We start from the raw sequence: 18,931 nt of genomic DNA, 5'->3' as shown, positions 1-18,931 counted from the left end.
TCGGAATTCAAATCAAAATGTTGTCTTCAGTTAGGAAGCTATAAAAGCCCATACTTGTACAAATTGAAAAAAATATGCCAGAAAACCACAATGGAGGGTTTAAACAGAGACATGAGCAAGAATTTATCACCTTTTATGACATATCAAGAAAATCTGCATTTCTGCTTGTTGTTTTAAACCTGTTTTCCTTTTTTTTTTTTTTTCAAATCAAAATCTTGTCTACTTTGACTTGCCTCAAAACCTGATTCAACAGGTACGACCACAATCACATGGAAAACTAATGAAAATACTGAATAAAAATTATTTAATCTTAATCCTTCACTTTGTTACACCTACACAAGAATGAGGACCTTGCAGTCCTTAGCAAGAAAATCCAGCTTTGTTTTTTTTTTAACTTGTCTTGCTTTTGTTAACATCTATTACACTTTAAGAAGGTATATGATGAAAAAACAACAAAAAAAAAATCTATCTAAATTAAGGTTTCCATACCCTGATGTAATGTATCAGCTAAAAAGATCTCGTGACATTCCACAAACACACCTCAACAAAACTTGGAATAAATACAGGATCAAAGTACTTTCCTCCATCACCTTTCTGTCCCAGAGGACCCAACTACCCAACACCCAACTACTCACACTTCTGAAGACAGCACAGAATTCTGGTGGAAAAGGACACAATAATACCTTGAAAATTAAGAGTCTAACAACCTTTTCTATGTTAAATTAGGACATTTAGCTGGACTGTAGTGAATAGCATTATCAATACACGCCATACTTAAAAAAAAAAAAAATCCACAAAGATAAAGCCACACCTCTTTAACTCATAATTTTACTGACCTTACATATAAGATTTAATGTGAAATGCAGCCTTACCAAAAACTTCCATACCACAGCCATGCTTCACCTCATTGCTTAAAACCCTCGGGAGTAAAGGCCCTCCTGCTTTGCTACTCACACGTGCAACCTACTAAGCGCTGTATTTAAGAAAACCAGTATGAATCATGATTTGCTCTTCATCATATGCTCCAGGTCACAGACAAGCTAATGCACTAGCAGCCACCTCTTCTACTTCTGATGGGAAAAATTCATTAAATCTTTCATCACAACTCTGTTGATTTGCTCCCTCCACCACACAACACAATCGCAGCAGAGAGAACCTCTCATGGTTATTAACAAGTGTGGGGCAATAGCGCTACGGCTGAGTTAGCATGTGCCTTGACATTTGTGTTTTATATGACAAAAGATTAAAGTTTTTCTGAGCTTGGCATTGTGGAAGATCAAGAGATACCACAACACAGCCTTAACACTAAATATAAAAGATGCTACCATTTTGGGGTTGTATCAACATATTTATCTGATATCACTGAAAAGTCCCACTGATTCCTTAACACCTCAGAATCACAGAATTTCTGATTGGAAAAGGTCTCTGCACCTCTGGCTACATAGGCTCAGCTCGGGCTTTGCCCAGCACAGTCTGGACAATGGCCAAGGACGGAAATCCCATGGATTCTTTGAGTAGCATGTTCCAGCACTGCACCATCCACCTGGTGAAGAGCCACAGCAATTATTAAATTATTCCAGGAACTCTAAGGATTGCTTTGTCTCTTCTACCACTGACTTCCAAACATTGATTAAGTTGGCTATCAACAACTATTTCTGTTGAAGCATGTCAGCCAGGTAATAAACCATTAGAGTCTATCAGATCTCGTGAGATGCTCAGCATTCTTTCAGACGCAGTATCTCTGACTCCTGCTGAAACCAATGAGATTAGAGAGCAGCCTGCGTATCTCAAGATGGATATGTCCAAGTATAAATCCCCTGAAAAAAGTCAAATTAGTAACACAAGAGGAAAAACAATGCATTATAGTGTATTACAGTGCTGCATAGTTTATCTGAATAAATGTTGCGTATTAACAGCACTGTCAGTTTCTAACTAAAAAGCAATCATGAAGACACACTGTTTTATTGTATCAGCTTTATTATGCAGCAGGTACAAAGAAAATATTTTCTACTACTAACCCTACCAGTTTTTGGTATGACTGCCTTACCCTCAAGAGTACTGCTATACTTCTCAATCTTTTTGAAACTAAGCTTAAAAGAAAGTAACACAATCATAGAGTTAACATGTTAAAAATCACTAGTACTGTTTTTTATCACCAGACAACTGACAGAACATTTTCTTAGTGTGTTAGAAAGACAATCACAAGACTTTTTGACTGGCATGTTAAAGTAAGATTTTTCTAAAGTTACCAGACTTAAAACTAATTTCCAATCTCTGAAACAGTCAAGCAATACACATACCTGCAATTGGAATATTCTGTGAGACTGACAGCTGTACATCTCCAGTCCCAGGTGGCATGTCAATTACTAAATAGTCCAGTTGACCCCAGTCAACCTAGAAGACAACAATAAATGTGTATGTTGGAGGTTTGAAGTTCTTTTATTTAAAGTACTTTGTGTTTACTTAAAGTCTTTGTTTCCTATAATGTAAAACACGTGAACCAAGGCCACCTCACAAGAATGATACTGTGAAGCCCTTTTAGTCACGCTTTCAGTACAGGATCAATACATTATTTTTCTAAGAGATGAAATCTTTGCTGATCACTCAAAGCTATAAACGTAACTTTATTATCAACTTTATGACCATAATCCTATTTAATTCTTTCCCCCCCCCGAAAAAAGTAACAACTAAAGACTTTTACTTCGTAGCTGCTTAATCACAGGTTAGAAGATAATGTTAGGTCAGGCTAAAATTCTGGGGTTTGTGCAACACACATACTTAGGAATTGTTTCCATACGTTTAAAACTAATTTTGCTTGCTTCTTATCACTTCTTTTAAAATATATAAAAATCCTTAGCATTTTTTTTTCTGGTTTGTAGCTGCAACGTTAGAGCTCAGTACAGAATTCTGTCTAGGAAAAAGAGCTGTTGGGAGGAAAAACAAACAAATAAACAGGTTTGTTAAATGAAAATCACCAAGTATAATTATACAAACTTACAACATACATAATCACAGAATGGTTGGGGTTGGAAGGGACCTCTGGAGATCATCTGGTCCAAAACAAGGTATCACACAACAAAAAAAGTGTACTGGTTGCTAAGCATCAAATAAGAGCAATCATTAAAGATATTAGGGTCAAATATGAGAATGCTGTGACTATTTACATTCGTTACTAGGATAGATTTTCAGGAGAGTCAAGAACTCCCTCTGGAGCACTGTGTACTGCAATAAATGTTCTCTTAATGAGAACAGAAATGGTCTTAAGCCTACTCTGTATCACGTAAAGCCAAGCTATACTTTGCCTAAACATTTCCCAACAGTTTAAGTAAGCTTCGGGAGATCCTCAGTTCAATTCTGCCATGGTGCGGGTTAGTGCACTCTTGCTAGTCAGCAGACATGTACAAAGTCTTCTGTCTCTGCAGTACAGAAGCTTTAGAAATCATAACTACGTTACAAATAAAGACCCACAAATGTCTCCCCCTCACTTCTCCCTCCACATAGGCATAATAATTATAATATATAATAATATAATGTATATTATAGATAATAATTATATGGTATGTTTTTGAATAACAAAATATATATAAGATACAATAGTATGAGCTGCTTTAATAGAGGAAAGTGGCAAACAAGCAGGATTTTACGTTCTCTTTTATTTTATACATTCCCTCAGAGTTATTTTCACAGTGAAAACAATTGACATTTTGCCAGTCCCCCAGTTATTGCCCTGGAGCATTTGAGCCTGTCAGAGGAACACTCGTGTATTTTCATTCAGTTCTTGTACAGATTATGATCTTCTGGGGAAGCACAAGCAATGGGAAATCCAGACTGCTAACCCAACGTAGCGCTCCAGCAAGAAATGGAATTTTTCAAGGCAGGCTGATGAAGATAGAAGATTTTGGAACACTTAAGAGAGAAGGGGGATGAGGAAGGTTAGTTGCAAATTCTAACTTCAGATGTCTAAATTAGGGACTCTCAGGCACTCCTCCCTTTCCTCCTTTTCTACACAAAGGCTGCAGCAGCACTAAATGGTGCCCAAGACAGTCCAGTTGAACAGGAAATGCTGCCTATATTAACCACAGCAAACACCGTACTCTACCTTTTCACATTTAAAGTTGATCTATATTATCTATGGCATCTATATTATTTTACAGGATCTATATTTTGCAAACAAAAATGACATATACCCAGCAGATTTCTTAATTAGTATTCATAATCCCAAAGAAAAATTACATCAATGTGCAAAAATTTATGTACTGAAACATAACTGTGGGGCAGAGAAGACAGTTTATCTAAAAAATCTGGTTTTTAGTTTGTTTTTCTTAACTAATCTTGCTTAGTTATAAAGCAAGATAAATGTCAGTGCTGATGAATGCCTCCTACCACTCGAATACATGAACTTTAACTTTCTGGCTCTTAATTAAAAGTCAACCATTGTAAAGGTGACAAATAGAAATTATATAGCTGTTTAAAAGTAGTAGAGGTTTACAATGTGAGTAAAGTCAAGTTCCTTAAAGAGTCACAACTAAACACACAGACCTTCTACAAATAGTTAAGTGCATAAATCTCAGGATGCAAACCCAAATATTTAATAATAATCACGATCATTTTGAAACACTAAGGTATATAGAGCTTCAATTTTTAAAATTATTATCTTAAAATACCTTTTTCCCCTGTGTCTTCTTAAAGGCTGAGCCTGGCATCTTCTGTTAAGTCCAAATTTACAAGTCCAGTAATCGTACTCTCCTTCCTTAAATACTTGTAGAGAAACTATGGATTAACTGGTTTTTTCCTTTCTGTCTTGCAGCAAGACACAGCCCAGAAACACATCTATGAGTGGCATGGCATTACTATCATTCTGACACTGTTTCAAATTACTTTCTCTGCCAAAACAGCTTGGTTCTTGAAATAACTTGGACATTGAGGAGTTTTCAGCCCTTTTCTCCACAAGCTCAAATTCAAGTCCTTTCACGTACAGCACTGTCTCATGGAACAGTACAAGACAATCCACATCCCCAGAGGTAACTAGAATAAAAAAAAAAAATACACTGGGTTTTTGCCATAGCTAAAAGCTGTCTGGTTTTGCATATACTTACTGACGCTAACTTTAAGCTAGCTACTCTTGTGGGAAAAGGTGACTTTCTGGGCCTGTCCTATAACTTTTCACTCTCACCAGAGGTTCTACTCCTTCAGCCTCTTCCTGCACTTGCTCCTTCATGGAGCCCTAGGTGATCCTCCTACCCAGCAAGCATTACAGGTCCCCAAAGAAAACACATAGCCCTATTCCACTACCACATAGAACGCCAATGGAGAAGACCTCTAGTGTCGGCACCCAAACCCTTTCCTTGGCGCTCAACTGCTGCTCTTCTGAACAGAGGTAGCTGCCTTGGTAAAAATGTCTTCTTGTCAGAGCTTTAAAGTAAAAGGATACTTTCATAAATAGCTTACTGCTTCAGAAACACACAAAGCAATTGTTGCTCCAAAATTACCACATAGAGTAGAATGGGTACAGAAATCGAAGGGCACCAGAAATTTCTGCCTCCAGCTTCCTTAGTATGTGACCCCATAACAACTAAAAGAACCTCCAACATGCACTTTCTGGATTGTTTCTTGAGTACAAATTTTTATTGAAGTTATAAACCTCTGAAAACAGAAGCTAATAGTGGAATTTTAAGCACATGGTGAATCTCATGGTAAATCTCATTGCTAGGCAACAGGAAAAATACTCTGTTAACACATAGTGCAATTAAATTATAATGCTTAATTTATGGCACTGAAACCATCCTATTTCATATATTTTCTTCAAATTCATGGACTGAAAAAATGAAATGAGCTGTCTTTATCAAATGAATTGTGCTCCATTATAATATTTATAAACCTGAGAACAGAAAAATGGAGAAGCCACAGCATCCCAGCTGCAGTGGAGAAGATGTGCTGCTGCTGCTGCTGCTGCTGCACAGAGTAGGACTGAGACAGGTTTTTGTCACTCCAGTTCAGAAAAGGCAACAGTGAATATGTCTATGTACACAAATGTTGAATATAAGTGAGAACTACTTTCTGAGTTTTGCCACTGCTGTGGCACTGAACTGGTGGAAGTCAGATTGTAAAATAGATTGGAAAAATCACTTCTCATTAAAACTCATTTTTAATTTACAAAAAAAAAAAAAAAAAATTGGATGTAGTCAGAGAGTTGTCCTCACAATTTTATGCTCTTCTCTTTCATTTGAAATTCAGGGTGAAGATGAACGGCTGCACCACAATGACACAGCTATAATTGCTGGAAAGAACTGAGCTAGTGTCTTTGCCCAGTAGTGAGCAGTGTTCTCTAAACAACATGGAATTGCTCAGACTTGGGTTGGGAAACTCTGCACTTCAGCCCATTTCTCTCTGTAGGCTTCCTCTCATCCTCTGCTGTTCTGCAAGAACCAGATGATGAACACTGTGGAATTCAGTTGCTCCTCCATTACCCTCCCACAGGAATACAGAAGCAGTATCACAGTCTTTTATTAAACAAATTACTGAATGTAATTTGGGAAGTATAACCATTTGTTATATAAGTGTACACATTATTTAATGGGAGAAGAAATTCCAGGTCTGTTACTAAATTTAAGCAAAAGGGGAGAGAGGAGAGCAAAACAGGGGAAAGACATGTTTAATTAAATTTAGAATTAGAGCATATAATCAGAGCAGTGGTTTTCTGAAATCTACTATTGCCATTCATTCAACATTATTAAAATGGGACATACAATCAATCAGGCTGTGATACAAAACACTAATTTGAATGCAAATCCTGTTTATATGCAACAATTTACCAAATCAGGACCAGTAGTCCTCATGTTCTCAATCAGTTCTGAGAAGTGTGTCTGTATGCAAATGCAGTTGCACACCAGAAAATGAGCTCAGATTAACAGCACATTAAACGAGTTCCCTTTGCAAGCAATAGACGGACAGCGGTTACAAAAGCTGTCTTGTAGCATCTGAAATCTGTCAACACCTTTGCATGTACAGTAGTGTTAATATCTTTGCCCCTCTAATATACACAGTGTGTATAACACTTCAAACCATAGAAATGTTATTGCACTTTCCTTAAGTATAGCATTCATCTTTTTTTAAAAAGGTTTAACTTGACATTTATTGTTAAGCAACATAATTAAGTGCCATGTGATTCTGTGTATTTTCCCTTGCTCAGAAACCTCATGAATGCTTCTATGTAAATTACTTAAATCAATCACTCTGTTTATGTGACAATTCATAATCAAAATACCAGATATGCATTTTGAGTAAGTATTCCAAATAGCAAGTTAAACCCAAGGTAGAACACAGAGCTAGAGATGGCATTTCTGCTGAGGAATGAAGCCTGAGCATCCTCTGAGAACGAGGCAGAAGTGATAGAATATTAGCACGGAAGAGGGATTGCTACTTGTGGTTTTGAAGTAATCCTGGTGTTTGGTAAATAACAGAAGATGTTATTTATTTGTTCTTATTAAGAGGAATGCATGCAGAGTTTCAATCAAGCAGTGCTGCAGGTGCAGATGTGGCAGCCAAACTCCCAACAGCAGCAGCACAGCACCAAGAGCTCCATGGCAGGCAGCTCACAGTCTGGTCCTGCCAGACCCCCCCGCCTCCTCCTACCCACTTGGTTGTGTATATAAGTGATTTAATACAAGCAAACAGCTGAAGAACATAAAGGTAAGGAATGATGTTGTTAAATGAATATGTATGTGCATATAACTGTTCACAAATATTTACATCTGTTCAGTCAAGATAAAACAAATATTTAAGAATATTTCATTGAAAAATTCCTTAAAAGATTCTGCTTAAACATACATAGACATTGGGAACAAATAAGTAGTTTTGTGAAGTAGCAGAACAGATAGTTTAGGAATAGTATAAAGAAACATGGCATTTTAATTGAAACGTATTTATATTTATTTTCATAAGTATTTGATAAAGGAGACATTTCCCAGACATACACCAGAAGATTTTTAGTCCCTGTAGAAACTTTCTCTCTGGTAGTGAAATAACTACTTATACCATAGCAGGATATTCCACAGTGCTTAATGCAACTTGACACTTTCAGAACAAAGATGACTGCCCCTTGGACCTGTCCTCTGATGCTTAATCAATCTCAAAGCCTTGCAATCCAACACCAGGAAAAACAGATGCCATGCTACAGTTCAAATTCCCTCTAAGGTATTCCTGAGCAGCCTGTTCCACCAAGTTCAGAGAGAAACTGAGGCAAAGCATAACAACAGTTTGCTCCAAAGATTTCCACAAAGAGAAGGAAATTCTCTGATTCTTTCTCAATATAGATTAGGAGTAACTTTTAGAAATAAGTGCCCAGGAAGAAAGTCAGAATCCTGTTCAACTAAACAACCAAACCAGAAACTGGCCTTCTCCTCCCTGATAGCTTTTAATAACGTTAAGAACTGGAGGCGAACACAGCAGCCTGAAATTTCTGGCACCTTCATTTACATAAGGTACAAAACTAAAGAACTCCCAGAAGATGACAATAAAGCGGTTGTTCTCCACAAGGCACTCCAGGAGACGGAGGGAGCTCAACACCAGGCTCCTGCTCACCTTCAGAAAGTCCAGTCACGATGTGTCAGCCTGAAGGGACAATGGCACTCAGCTGTGGGGTGCCTGCCATGTCCCTGAGAGACCGGGGACACTTTCTGGGGATGACTGAAAACTAACAGTTCTGTGCATTCCCAGCATGACTGACAGAGACTGTATCAGAACTACTACATATAAAAGATGCTTCCACTAGGTTCAAGGTGTTACTACAAAAACTTCCATGAGTTGAGATTCCTGGTTGTCGCGGATTCAAAGCACTTTTTCTCTAAAAGATGACAGTTTGAGAAGCAAACTTTTACTATGCGGTCTTGAGATTCATTGCTGATCTGCTGCTCTCCATGCCTGACTCACAAGCAGCCTGCACTACATAACTTGCAGAAACTTTTCCTCAAAATACCTTTTTTTTCCTTGTTCTATGACACAGAACTATCTGTAGTTCAGCTGCATAATAATATCTAGAAAAGAAAGACGTAACTAGGCAAGTTTATGTTCCTATGTCTTCTAGCAATAAAACACAAAAGTGATATAAAGGTGAACAAATCAGAAGTGGGCTAGCATCATACCATCTAATTAAACTAATCACCAGGTTGATGCAGTTATGTTAAGAACATCATCTAAACCATAAATTCTCTTTGAGCTCTCCCTACTAATACAAAAGGCAAAAGCACCATTTAGTTATCAAACCCAAAGCCAACAACACATGCTTAAGGCAGTATTACCACGATGCAACTTAAGCTCATAAAATTCATATATGTTGTCTGATTCAGATTTTCCCTACAATAACAGAAGGAAATATTACGAGTGTAGGCAACAAATATGAAAAGGGACAAGCTTATTAAGCCCACTCCCCTTACGTATTTTAGCCTATATTAGAAGCTGATGTATAGTTTAAGACTGAATGCTTAAGCTATGCAATGGAAAGCAACGTTCCTACTTCTCAAGTTATTTAACTTCCTTAAGCTTCAGTTCATATTCTGCTACTATAAGCAAATTAATAAATTCCTTACTGGGGTACCAACAGACTAATATAGGCACCATTTCGTGCTCGTCATCAAGACACACCGATTTTAAATTGGCATGAAAACTAAATATAATTAGATTTTACAAGTAAGAATATTCTGTTTCTTAAGTACAGTGGATAACACTTTTTTGTACAGAAAAGGGAACTTGTACAAGAGACCAGTCTAAGGCCTTCAAAACAAGGATTACAGAAGAAAACAACATGATATTCAAGTCAGCTAAAATGCTGCTGAAGAAAACCCTCCAATATGAACATAAACTGTGCAATACAAAAACTGGAATAGAATCAATTTGATGTAGACTGCTTAACTAAGGTCAAAAGACAATAAATCTCAATACAGGACTAGCTTTTTTTTGTCTGGTGAGATGTTATCAGATCTCAGAGTAGTAGCCTTGAGGTTAAACATTAATTTTCAATAATAAAATGGTTTGGTTTTTTAAAAAAATAATCTGTCTTTCACAAATACGGACAAAAATACATCCTGCAAACATTCCATATTTAAAATTCACAAGGATACCCCCCCCCCCCAGTCACTGAATTCAAAATAGTCTACATTTGCTAATGAAACCAGCATTGGAGAGTCTGCTTGAATTTCCTTGGAGCACAACAGTCAATAGTCCCAACAAGTCACCACAAAGCTGCACAAAATGTAGAACCTTCAATTTACAGGCATGCTCTAAACACACCTGCCAGTGATAACACGGAATCCAACACAAAACTGAGCACTTACGGCCCTTAAAAAAAAAAAAAAAAAAAAGCCTGTGGTTCTGCTGTTATAATTGTGGCTATTAATAGCATAATTAGATATATTAGAGAACCTATCTATGAACTGGAAGGTATGAGTTTCAATTTTTCAGGCAACTGGCATTTACCTGAGCCACTGTACAACCAAGAACGCAAAAGCCATGAAGCCACCAGGACCCTACATAAGGTCAGTAGCTGAGATATTCACCTGGAAAGCTGAAACTTCAGATAAGCTGAATTTCCTGCACAGCACGGGTCATGCTCCGCCTTCACACATCTAGTCCTAGCCCCAGAAATCTTGCATCCTCAGCTGTAGAACAGAAGGATTTGACCACTATAAAGGATTTCTGGGCACTTTCCCGGGTAGTGGGAAATACAGGCTTAAAAGCTAAACTGAGAAAGTAACTGAACTTGCAGTTCCCATGTCCTGGCTGAATGGTTATGGAACCTTCCCAGGCTGTCATTATGAACAGAGAATAAGCCTGTCAAGTTAAACCGAAAGAAAGGTCTTGGCACCTAACAGAAGACATTCAATTTTGGCTGTAAATCTCTGCTGTACAGAGCTGTTCAGCACAGGCAGCAATTAGGTGCTGAAATTCAGGACATAGACAGAAAGTGAGACACGTCCCATAGGCTTTTCCTAATAGGCCTCTCGCTCAGTGTCTTCAGTATTGTTCATTTCCAGCTTGTGAACCTACCAATTTTGACTTACACCATTAACTTCCATCTGTTCCACACCAAGCTCTAACCCTCAGCACTCTAAGATACTGCACCTGTTCTGCTAAGGTACTGCCAAAGGGTCTAAAGATAACTCCAGGAGGGTAAAGTAACCTCTCAGATAGTACCACTGGGAATGACAAGTGACCTGTTCCTACCATCCCAGGCACACAGTAGCTCCAGCACAGGCTTTGGCAGGACACCTGCTCCTCAGGCACTGTCATGTCCAGCACAGCAACACCCAAGTCCCTTTTTGCATCTAAGCTACAGAAGCTAGAAAGAAAAGAACAGACACCCTTATTGGTGGAGAATAGAGAAAGTAGAAGAGCAGCATCAGATGTCTAGTGTTTTTTAATTTTTTTCAGGTAAATAATGGAAGCTTCATTTAGAAAAAAAAAAAAAAAAACAAAAAACAAGTAGAGCCTTCTCTCTCCCTAGCTCCTCTACCGCCAGTTACTCCTGTTTAGCAAACACCTAGGAACATCCTTAAATCATCAACTCTTTCCAAGAATGAAGCTGGATGCCATTTAGGCACAATGTTCTGAACTTCGTTGCAGAGAAACCTTAAACCTCAAACCAGCTTCCTTTAAAAGTTCGGGGAGGGGGGAAGAGAGGGAACGGAAAAAAGAAAAAAATCAGTTCTACCCCAGCACAGTGACTTTGAGACACCCTGAACTCTGCCATTTCTTCCTGCCTAGTCAGCAAACCCAGCAAAACAGTTGTATGTTTTGTGTTTGTTTTGTTTAATGCAAAGGAGGACAGACACATGCATACCTGCGTAATCTGGGTGAGAGACACGGCTGCTGGAAGCAGAGCAAAGAAAACACTCTCACAGCCTGTTCCCACAGCAGCAGTAGCTGCACAGTCATAACCATGACAGCTGAGGAACCAGGCCAAGAAATGTTTGCTGTAAATACATTCTCACTATGTTGTTAGGGTTTTTTTTTTTTCTTTTTTTTAATCCTCAAAGACAGTTAAAATACATTTACTGCAAATGCTTCCAGTTCAGCAGGAAGATGTTGGCTAATGTTTTTGTTTTCTTCTGGCTCTCCTAACACTTCGTTCTATGACTGTCAATTCCTTTCAGAGACTATAATCCCTTTTCATATCAGCTGCTAACGTGAGCCAATAAAGCAACAGGGATCTGTATAGATCTTGCTTCCTTCATTAGGGGAAGAAAGGCAACAGAACAGGTTTTGTAGCTTCAGACAGAAACAAAAAGAAAGAATCAAGCCCATATTCATTCAATTACACCCATCCCAAAGCACAGAGAAGCAGTGTCCCAGGGTGAGGGCAGGAATACTCCCAACACCATAGGGAATGAACCTGGGGGCAGAGGGGTGCAAAGCAGAAGCCTTCTGTCATGTCCCCCACTTTTGGTCACAGTAGACCTATGAATCTATGTTTAGCTTCTAATCTCCAGGAAGTACAATCATTTCCTTTAACTATGTACATATTGATTGGGACTGGTTAAGGCAGCTCCCTCTGGACAGACAGGAACTTTCAAGGTGACTATTTGCAAGTAGGCAAACCAGCGATGATTATACAAATTCCTGTACCAGGCTTTTCTAAACATCAACATCACAACCAAAACACAGTGCAGAAATTAGTGTCAAGATTTTCGTTTATTTCAGTGGACTCTGGATAAGAATTAGTTTCTCCATCCTTTACACTTAGCAAAATAAATGTAAAAAAAAAAAAAAAAAAAAAATCAGTTAAAGCATTTTTAAAAACAAATTCTTTCATAAGGGATGAGTGGGTCACCTGCTCACCTTGCCCTTGAAACAGTTTCCTTAATTTCAGTGATAAAATGAGGGATGTCAATGGACCTTCCTTGCTTTAAATGAAAGCTTATTAATGATTTAAGAAAAAAAAATCTTACAGGCATTCAGAGCTACTGTTTACTGTCTGGTAGCTGTCAATGCAGTCTTGGTAGGATACCAAAGTGCAGTCTTAGCACTGCAAATTTCAGTCGCTATTTATTATTGAGCATTGCTCTGCTTTCCAAAATATCTCAACCACAGATCCTGACCTTTCTAAATAGAACAAATACATAATACCAGTGATCTTATCTGCAGGGATGACATGTCTGTATCTTTTCATTTTCATACTTTGGATCACAAAAATAAAAATAGAAAAGCATCCCAACTCGCTGAAGATTCAAGTGCTTTTACTGTTCTGAAGAGCAGGGACGTCTAAACTTACTTTATTTTTTTTTTTTTCCCCCAAGCTGTAAAGACTTTAGCCTGAACTAATAATCTATATGCCCACCTCAGGCTAAGATAACTCAAAACAGAAAAATAAAACAGAAGAAATATTTCTGTAATTGCTGAAATGCTAGCAAATTTTTCACTGTAGTGACACCTGGTGAGACTACTGTATTTTAGAATTACACATTGCAAAGTGTTAACACTTCTTTGTAGTTTATAATATAAGCACAGCTTTGTTTAGCTCTGTGAAATGTAAACCGTAAATACCCTGATACAGACTATTGCCTCAATTCCTCAGTTACCTGCAGACTGAATAAATACATGAATATTGTGAAAGACAATTCAGTTTTGAAATTAGCAAAACACAAAATAGAGAAAGAGAAAAACAATATCAATTGGCAATTAGCATATGCCCTTAGGTACATCTAATCTGTTGATAAACAAGTGTTCACAGACTCTTAACTGTGTATTAAAAGGCAAAAAGATAAAAGACGGAAAAACATACTAAGAGCTATTCATGTTTCTGACCATTGTTGCTACAACTTAGCACTGCAGCATCTTACTCTTTTCCTGTCTTTAAAATTTACTGCCATAATGCAAGTTCAATGCCTTCAACGGTAATCTCTTGATAGAGTGCCCTTCCTAAACCAAAATGTGTTAAAAATAAAATCCACCCTCAAGAAAAGCACTGCACTGCATTGCAGTGCTTTTTCCTCACTTGCTCTTTACATTTACAATAAGAATAATTTTCATCATTGACTCACTATTACTATTCTGGGGATCCATTCAAAATATAGCTGCAAAAAATGAGAGCCATCAACTTGTTATTGTCATCTTCTTCCTGACCAAATACGTGTCATTCTCTGACAAATCTCATTTCACTGCTCCCTCTCATCCACCAATATAACTCTCTCACTAATTTTATACTGACAAGAAATAGGTTTTTGCCTACACTAATAATAATTTCCTTTACCATGGAAGTGGTGAAACACACCATAAACTGAACTTCACACCAATTTTCCCAAACCATGGATCTGAACGATAAGAAGTTTTTGGTACCCTTAAAATCTAAGTCTTGCACATTTTCTCCTAAGACAGTGCCAAAAGAGTATGAAGGTAAATCCAGGAGGCGAAAGTAACCCCCCAGATAGTACCACTGGGAATGACAAGTGAGAATGACAAGTGACCCATTCCCACCATCCCAGGTACGCAGTGGCTCCAGCCCAGGCTTTGGCAGGACACCTGCCCCTCAGGCACTGCTGTGTCCAGCACAGCAACACCCAAGTCCCAAAAACCAAACAAACAAAACCAAACAAACCACAAAACAAACAAACAAAAGCCAGCCAAAACAGACTTCACTTCTGTATTAGTGAAAAAGAAAAGTGGCATTAAGTGTCTACTGTAGCCCACATTTTGAAATTTTTCATGTACAGAAGTAGCACCAGTAACCCTGCCCAGCAAACACTTAAAAACATGCTAGCCTTCAAATCCACGTCTCCAGAGTCCATTCCTGAACTCATTCCTGTTTGCCTTTCTTCAACTTTTCTTCTAAAATATCTGGACATAAAAGATGTGTCACCATTTACTGCAGGGCGACAATAAACTGTAGCAGATGCTCTCTGTTATTTTACATGTGTAACTTCTTATTTTAACATGTTATTTGCTCCTAGCTTTGAATTTTTTTCTTTGCCCAATTTACACTGTAAAATACTCAGGGATGACACTGATAACATGATTAAAATAAAATAAAAAAAAAAAATCTTCCAAAAGAGATTCTAGACTCTCTCCAGGCAACCTGTACTGATGTATAATAAATTTATTTCATAAACATGAAAAGCATCAAAGGAAAGTTTAGATTTACCTGGAAATCATAAATACCAGTCTTTGTATTTTTCGCATCTTTCAAGAAACGTTAACTCAGTACAGTGCTGAACACACAGTACAGAATGAAACTTCAATGGTCCCACAAAACGGACACAAACAGAAGCCAAAGGACAACTCTTAGTAAATCATACTAATCCATCAGGCAGACGGCTCTGCACGTAGTACCTAACTACCTTACTGGCAATGTTCTTGTTGTGCGTAGCTTCCAAATCAAATATACATCATTCCTTCTAATTTGGAATGGTTTCCCTTAGCTCCTCCATTTTTCTGTTTGTAAGAAATCTATTTATACACACAGGTAAGCAAGACAGTACAAAATCGTGAAAATGTGTAAGCTGAAGAATTTTTGAGATTTAACACAGTGTGTTATAAACACACACGCACATAACAATCTACTAACTGATGTAGGTCGAACAAAACGAGTACTGAACATCTATAGAGATGAGACATTTCAGGCAATGATCAAAAGCCCACAACAACAGAGCCTCCACAGTCTTGGCTCTCCCAATATTTAAATACTACCACTGTTTCCAAGTTAATCTAACCCCAAATCTTTAAACATAATTTTTTACTGTTCCATTCACTCCACTGTTGCTTTTATGACAGCTTTTTCATGGAGGCTCTTGAAATATCCCAGACCTCACAACCCACAGTCTGCTCAATATTTCAAAGACAATTTATCCATCTGTCTGCATCTTCCCTATTCCAAATAACATATGATACTCTCCAACTACTTATGTATGATAACTAAGCATCAGAGAAATATGCCACAGAAAAGGTTTGAGTACTCATATGTATATTCACACATACATACTCCATGCCACCATTACCGCTGGGAAGCGCTGGTTTCGAGGCAGTTCTTTTCTCTTAGTACAGGACAGCTTCAGAAGGAAAGCAATACGCAAAATCTCCATCTCAGACCAAACTTTCAAAATTATGTAAATTACAATGATCACATAAATTGAGGTAAAGTTTTTCTAAGGACAAGGCTGGATCTTCAGATTATAGCCTTTTTCAGCTTTAGGTTGAGCTAATAAAATATTTTTTATCATTCTTCTGCTGAATTTATGGTTTTCAACACGAATCCACAGGAGACAAAACGTGTCCACACTTCAGAGTACAAAGCCTTGTTTCCTTTTGCTCATGTGCAACTGCTCTGCATTGCAAGTTTTACATAATTTGCTTCCTGCTAAGTTCCCTGCATTCTTTCCTTTTTATTTTAATTTTCTTTCAATACATACCTTTCATAAAACAGAGGCACTAAAGCAGTGCAAAAGGAAGCAGCAAGAAAGGGATGGAGTAATTACAGTTAATAAGAAGAGCTTTTTAGGAACTCATCAGAATTGAGCCACTCCAAGAAAAGCTTTATCATCTCTCTGGGAAAATGTCTCTGTCCTCATCAAGTAAATCTAAGGAACCTTTAGAGCTCACAATACACTTAAGAGCACTGAGGCTCTACTTCATAGCCATACTATGCCAAGGATGCTGCCAATGCACAGAATGTCCTTGAGACTCTAGAGAAGCATGATAAGGAAGAAATACAAGAGTCTTACCATGTAAGATCTGACTAGCCTGCAAAAACATTGGTTAAAATGCCATGTCAGGGTAACAAATCCTGTTAAGGATGTTAATCAACCAGAGACCCCTGCCTTGGAAAGAACACAGATTTTTGGGCTAGTTCCAAGGGGACTATTTGCACTTAAAAGAATTGCTGACATCTGTAATCCATGTTGTGTAGGCAATGTTTGCTTCCAATAGCATTAAAACTTGATCTAATGATATGGTAAAGATAGAAGGAGAACGCTACGTGCTGAAATATGCACTCATATTCTACATACTTTTTTTTCCTTTTAACAGGAAAATTTACTTGTCTGCTGCATACTGAATTTTTTCCTTCTCTGATGGTATTTCAACTTGATAACTTCTGTAGAATAAGACAGAGTTCAACACTCTCCGTATTAGAAGTCCTACCAATTACTGCCTCAAAAAGAAACCCGCCCCATTTGTATTGCTGCTATGACTTCAGCAGCTATTAAACTGGCAGCCAAGAGAGCGCCACTCCCCCAACCTTTCAGCTGAGCAGTGACTACAATATACTCCAGGAGGTAGAGCAGCCAGTCATGCCACTCCCGGGGACATTCAGGATTGCGCCTCTACCCTTCTCTTTGCACCTTTTCCACTGACTGACCTTTCAAGATCTCATCAGACAGAAATGACAATGGTGCTAGAAAATTTACTGTACAGACTGTATGGGACCATGGCGATGACCATTTAAAATCCCTGTTGCAAAGTAGTTTAAACCAGCCAACAAGTTTTGCTTGCCTTTTTTTTTTTCAAAATAATCTTTACATTTCTACAGTTCTTAGTTGTCTACCTGATACTTCAACAGATCTTTTCAGACACATTACTGTTCAAGTGCAGGCTTTATGGAACTCCCAAAGTATTTAGTATCTTTACTACACTTAGGCTAAAGGTTAACCAGCAGTCGCTCCCACAGCAAATATACCAAGATGACACATTTTGAGGTAGCTTGTTTAATCTGAATCAAGTACCACAGCACTGAGTCGAGACACACAGAGAGTAAAGGAACAAGTGCTGAACAGGACTATACAAAAGAGTAGGCAGCTTCTGAAGTGCTTGTCAAGTGAAAACTGAATATAATAGTAAAAGCCTAGTGCTACAGATGACACTGGAGAGCTACCAAAATTTCCTTACTCGGGTTTTAAAGATATCTTCAGAGAAAAGAGCTATTTTTTAAAATACTCAAGTAAACAAAAAAATACTCTCTTCCATCTCATAGCCTTTTATGAGAATGTAACAAGGTGGGTGGTGGATGTGGTCTACTTTGACTTCAGTAAAGCCTTCGACACAGTCTCCCACAGCATCCTCACAGCTAAGTTGAGGAGGTGTGGTCTAGACAATAGAGTAGTGAGGTGGGTTGCAAACTGGCTTAAGGAGAGAAGCCAGAGAGTGGTGGTCAATGGTGTGGAGTCCAGTTGGAGGTCAGTATCTAGTGGAGTGCCTCAGGGGTCAGTACTGGGGCCAATATTATTCAATATATTCATTAACGATTTAGACGAGAGAATTGAGTGTACTATCAGCAAGTTTGCTGATGACACTAAGCTGGGAGGAGTGGCTGACACGCCAGAAGGCTGTGCTGCCATCCAGAGACCTGGACAGGCTGGAGAGTTGGGCAGGGAATAACCTGATGAAATTTAACAAGGGAAAGTGTAGAGTCCTGCATCTGGGCAGGAACAACCCCAGGTTCCAGTATAGGTTGGGAAATTACATATTAGAGAGCAGTGTAGGGGAAAGGGACCTGGGGGTCCTGGTGGACAACAGGATGACCATGAGCCAGCACTGTGCCCTTGTGGCCAGGAAGGCCAATGGCATCCTTGGGTGTATTACAAGGGGGGTGGTCAGTAGATCGAGAGAGGTCCTCCTTCCCCTCTACTCCGCCCTGGTGAGACCCCATCTGGAATATTGTGTCCAGTTCTGGGCCTCTCAGTTCAAGAAGGACAGGGAACTGCTGGAGAGGGTCCAGCGTAGGGCAACAAAGATGATTAAGGGAGTGGAGCACCTCCCTTATGAAGAAAGGCTGAGGGAGCTGGGGCTCTTTGGTTTGGAGAAGAGGAGACTGAGGGATGACCTTACTAATGTTTATAAATATATAAAGGGTGAGTGCTACGAGGATGGAGCCAGGACAAGGGGTAATGGGATCAAGCTGGAACACAAGAGGTTCCACTTAAGTTTGAGAAAAAACTTCTCAGTGAGGGTG

The 18,931-nt window shown here is 38.5% G+C and overlaps 1 protein-coding gene across 6 annotated transcripts in view; it reads right to left on the bottom strand.

Moving 5' to 3' along the window:
• The window catches only part of NUBPL (NUBP iron-sulfur cluster assembly factor, mitochondrial), an 84,439-nt gene that overhangs the window by 29,917 nt on the left and 35,591 nt on the right, over positions 1 to 18,931 (bottom strand). For 5 of the 6 annotated variants that reach the window (XM_065840184.2, XM_065840185.2, XM_065840187.2 and 2 more), the window contains one exon: positions 2,301 to 2,394. In XM_065840184.2, coding sequence (XP_065696256.1) covers positions 2,301 to 2,394 — 94 coding nt within the window. Of the gene's footprint in view, positions 1 to 2,300; positions 2,395 to 2,778; positions 2,803 to 18,931 lie in introns of those variants that run through there. The other variant, XM_071809389.1, reaches the window with a different exon arrangement.

Source organism: Patagioenas fasciata, chromosome 5 (genome assembly GCF_037038585.1).
Source record: "Patagioenas fasciata isolate bPatFas1 chromosome 5, bPatFas1.hap1, whole genome shotgun sequence".
NCBI lineage: Eukaryota > Metazoa > Chordata > Aves > Columbiformes > Columbidae > Patagioenas > Patagioenas fasciata.
The sequence above is the reverse complement of the archived record's forward strand: the minus strand, read 5'-3'. Positions and strand labels throughout refer to the sequence as shown.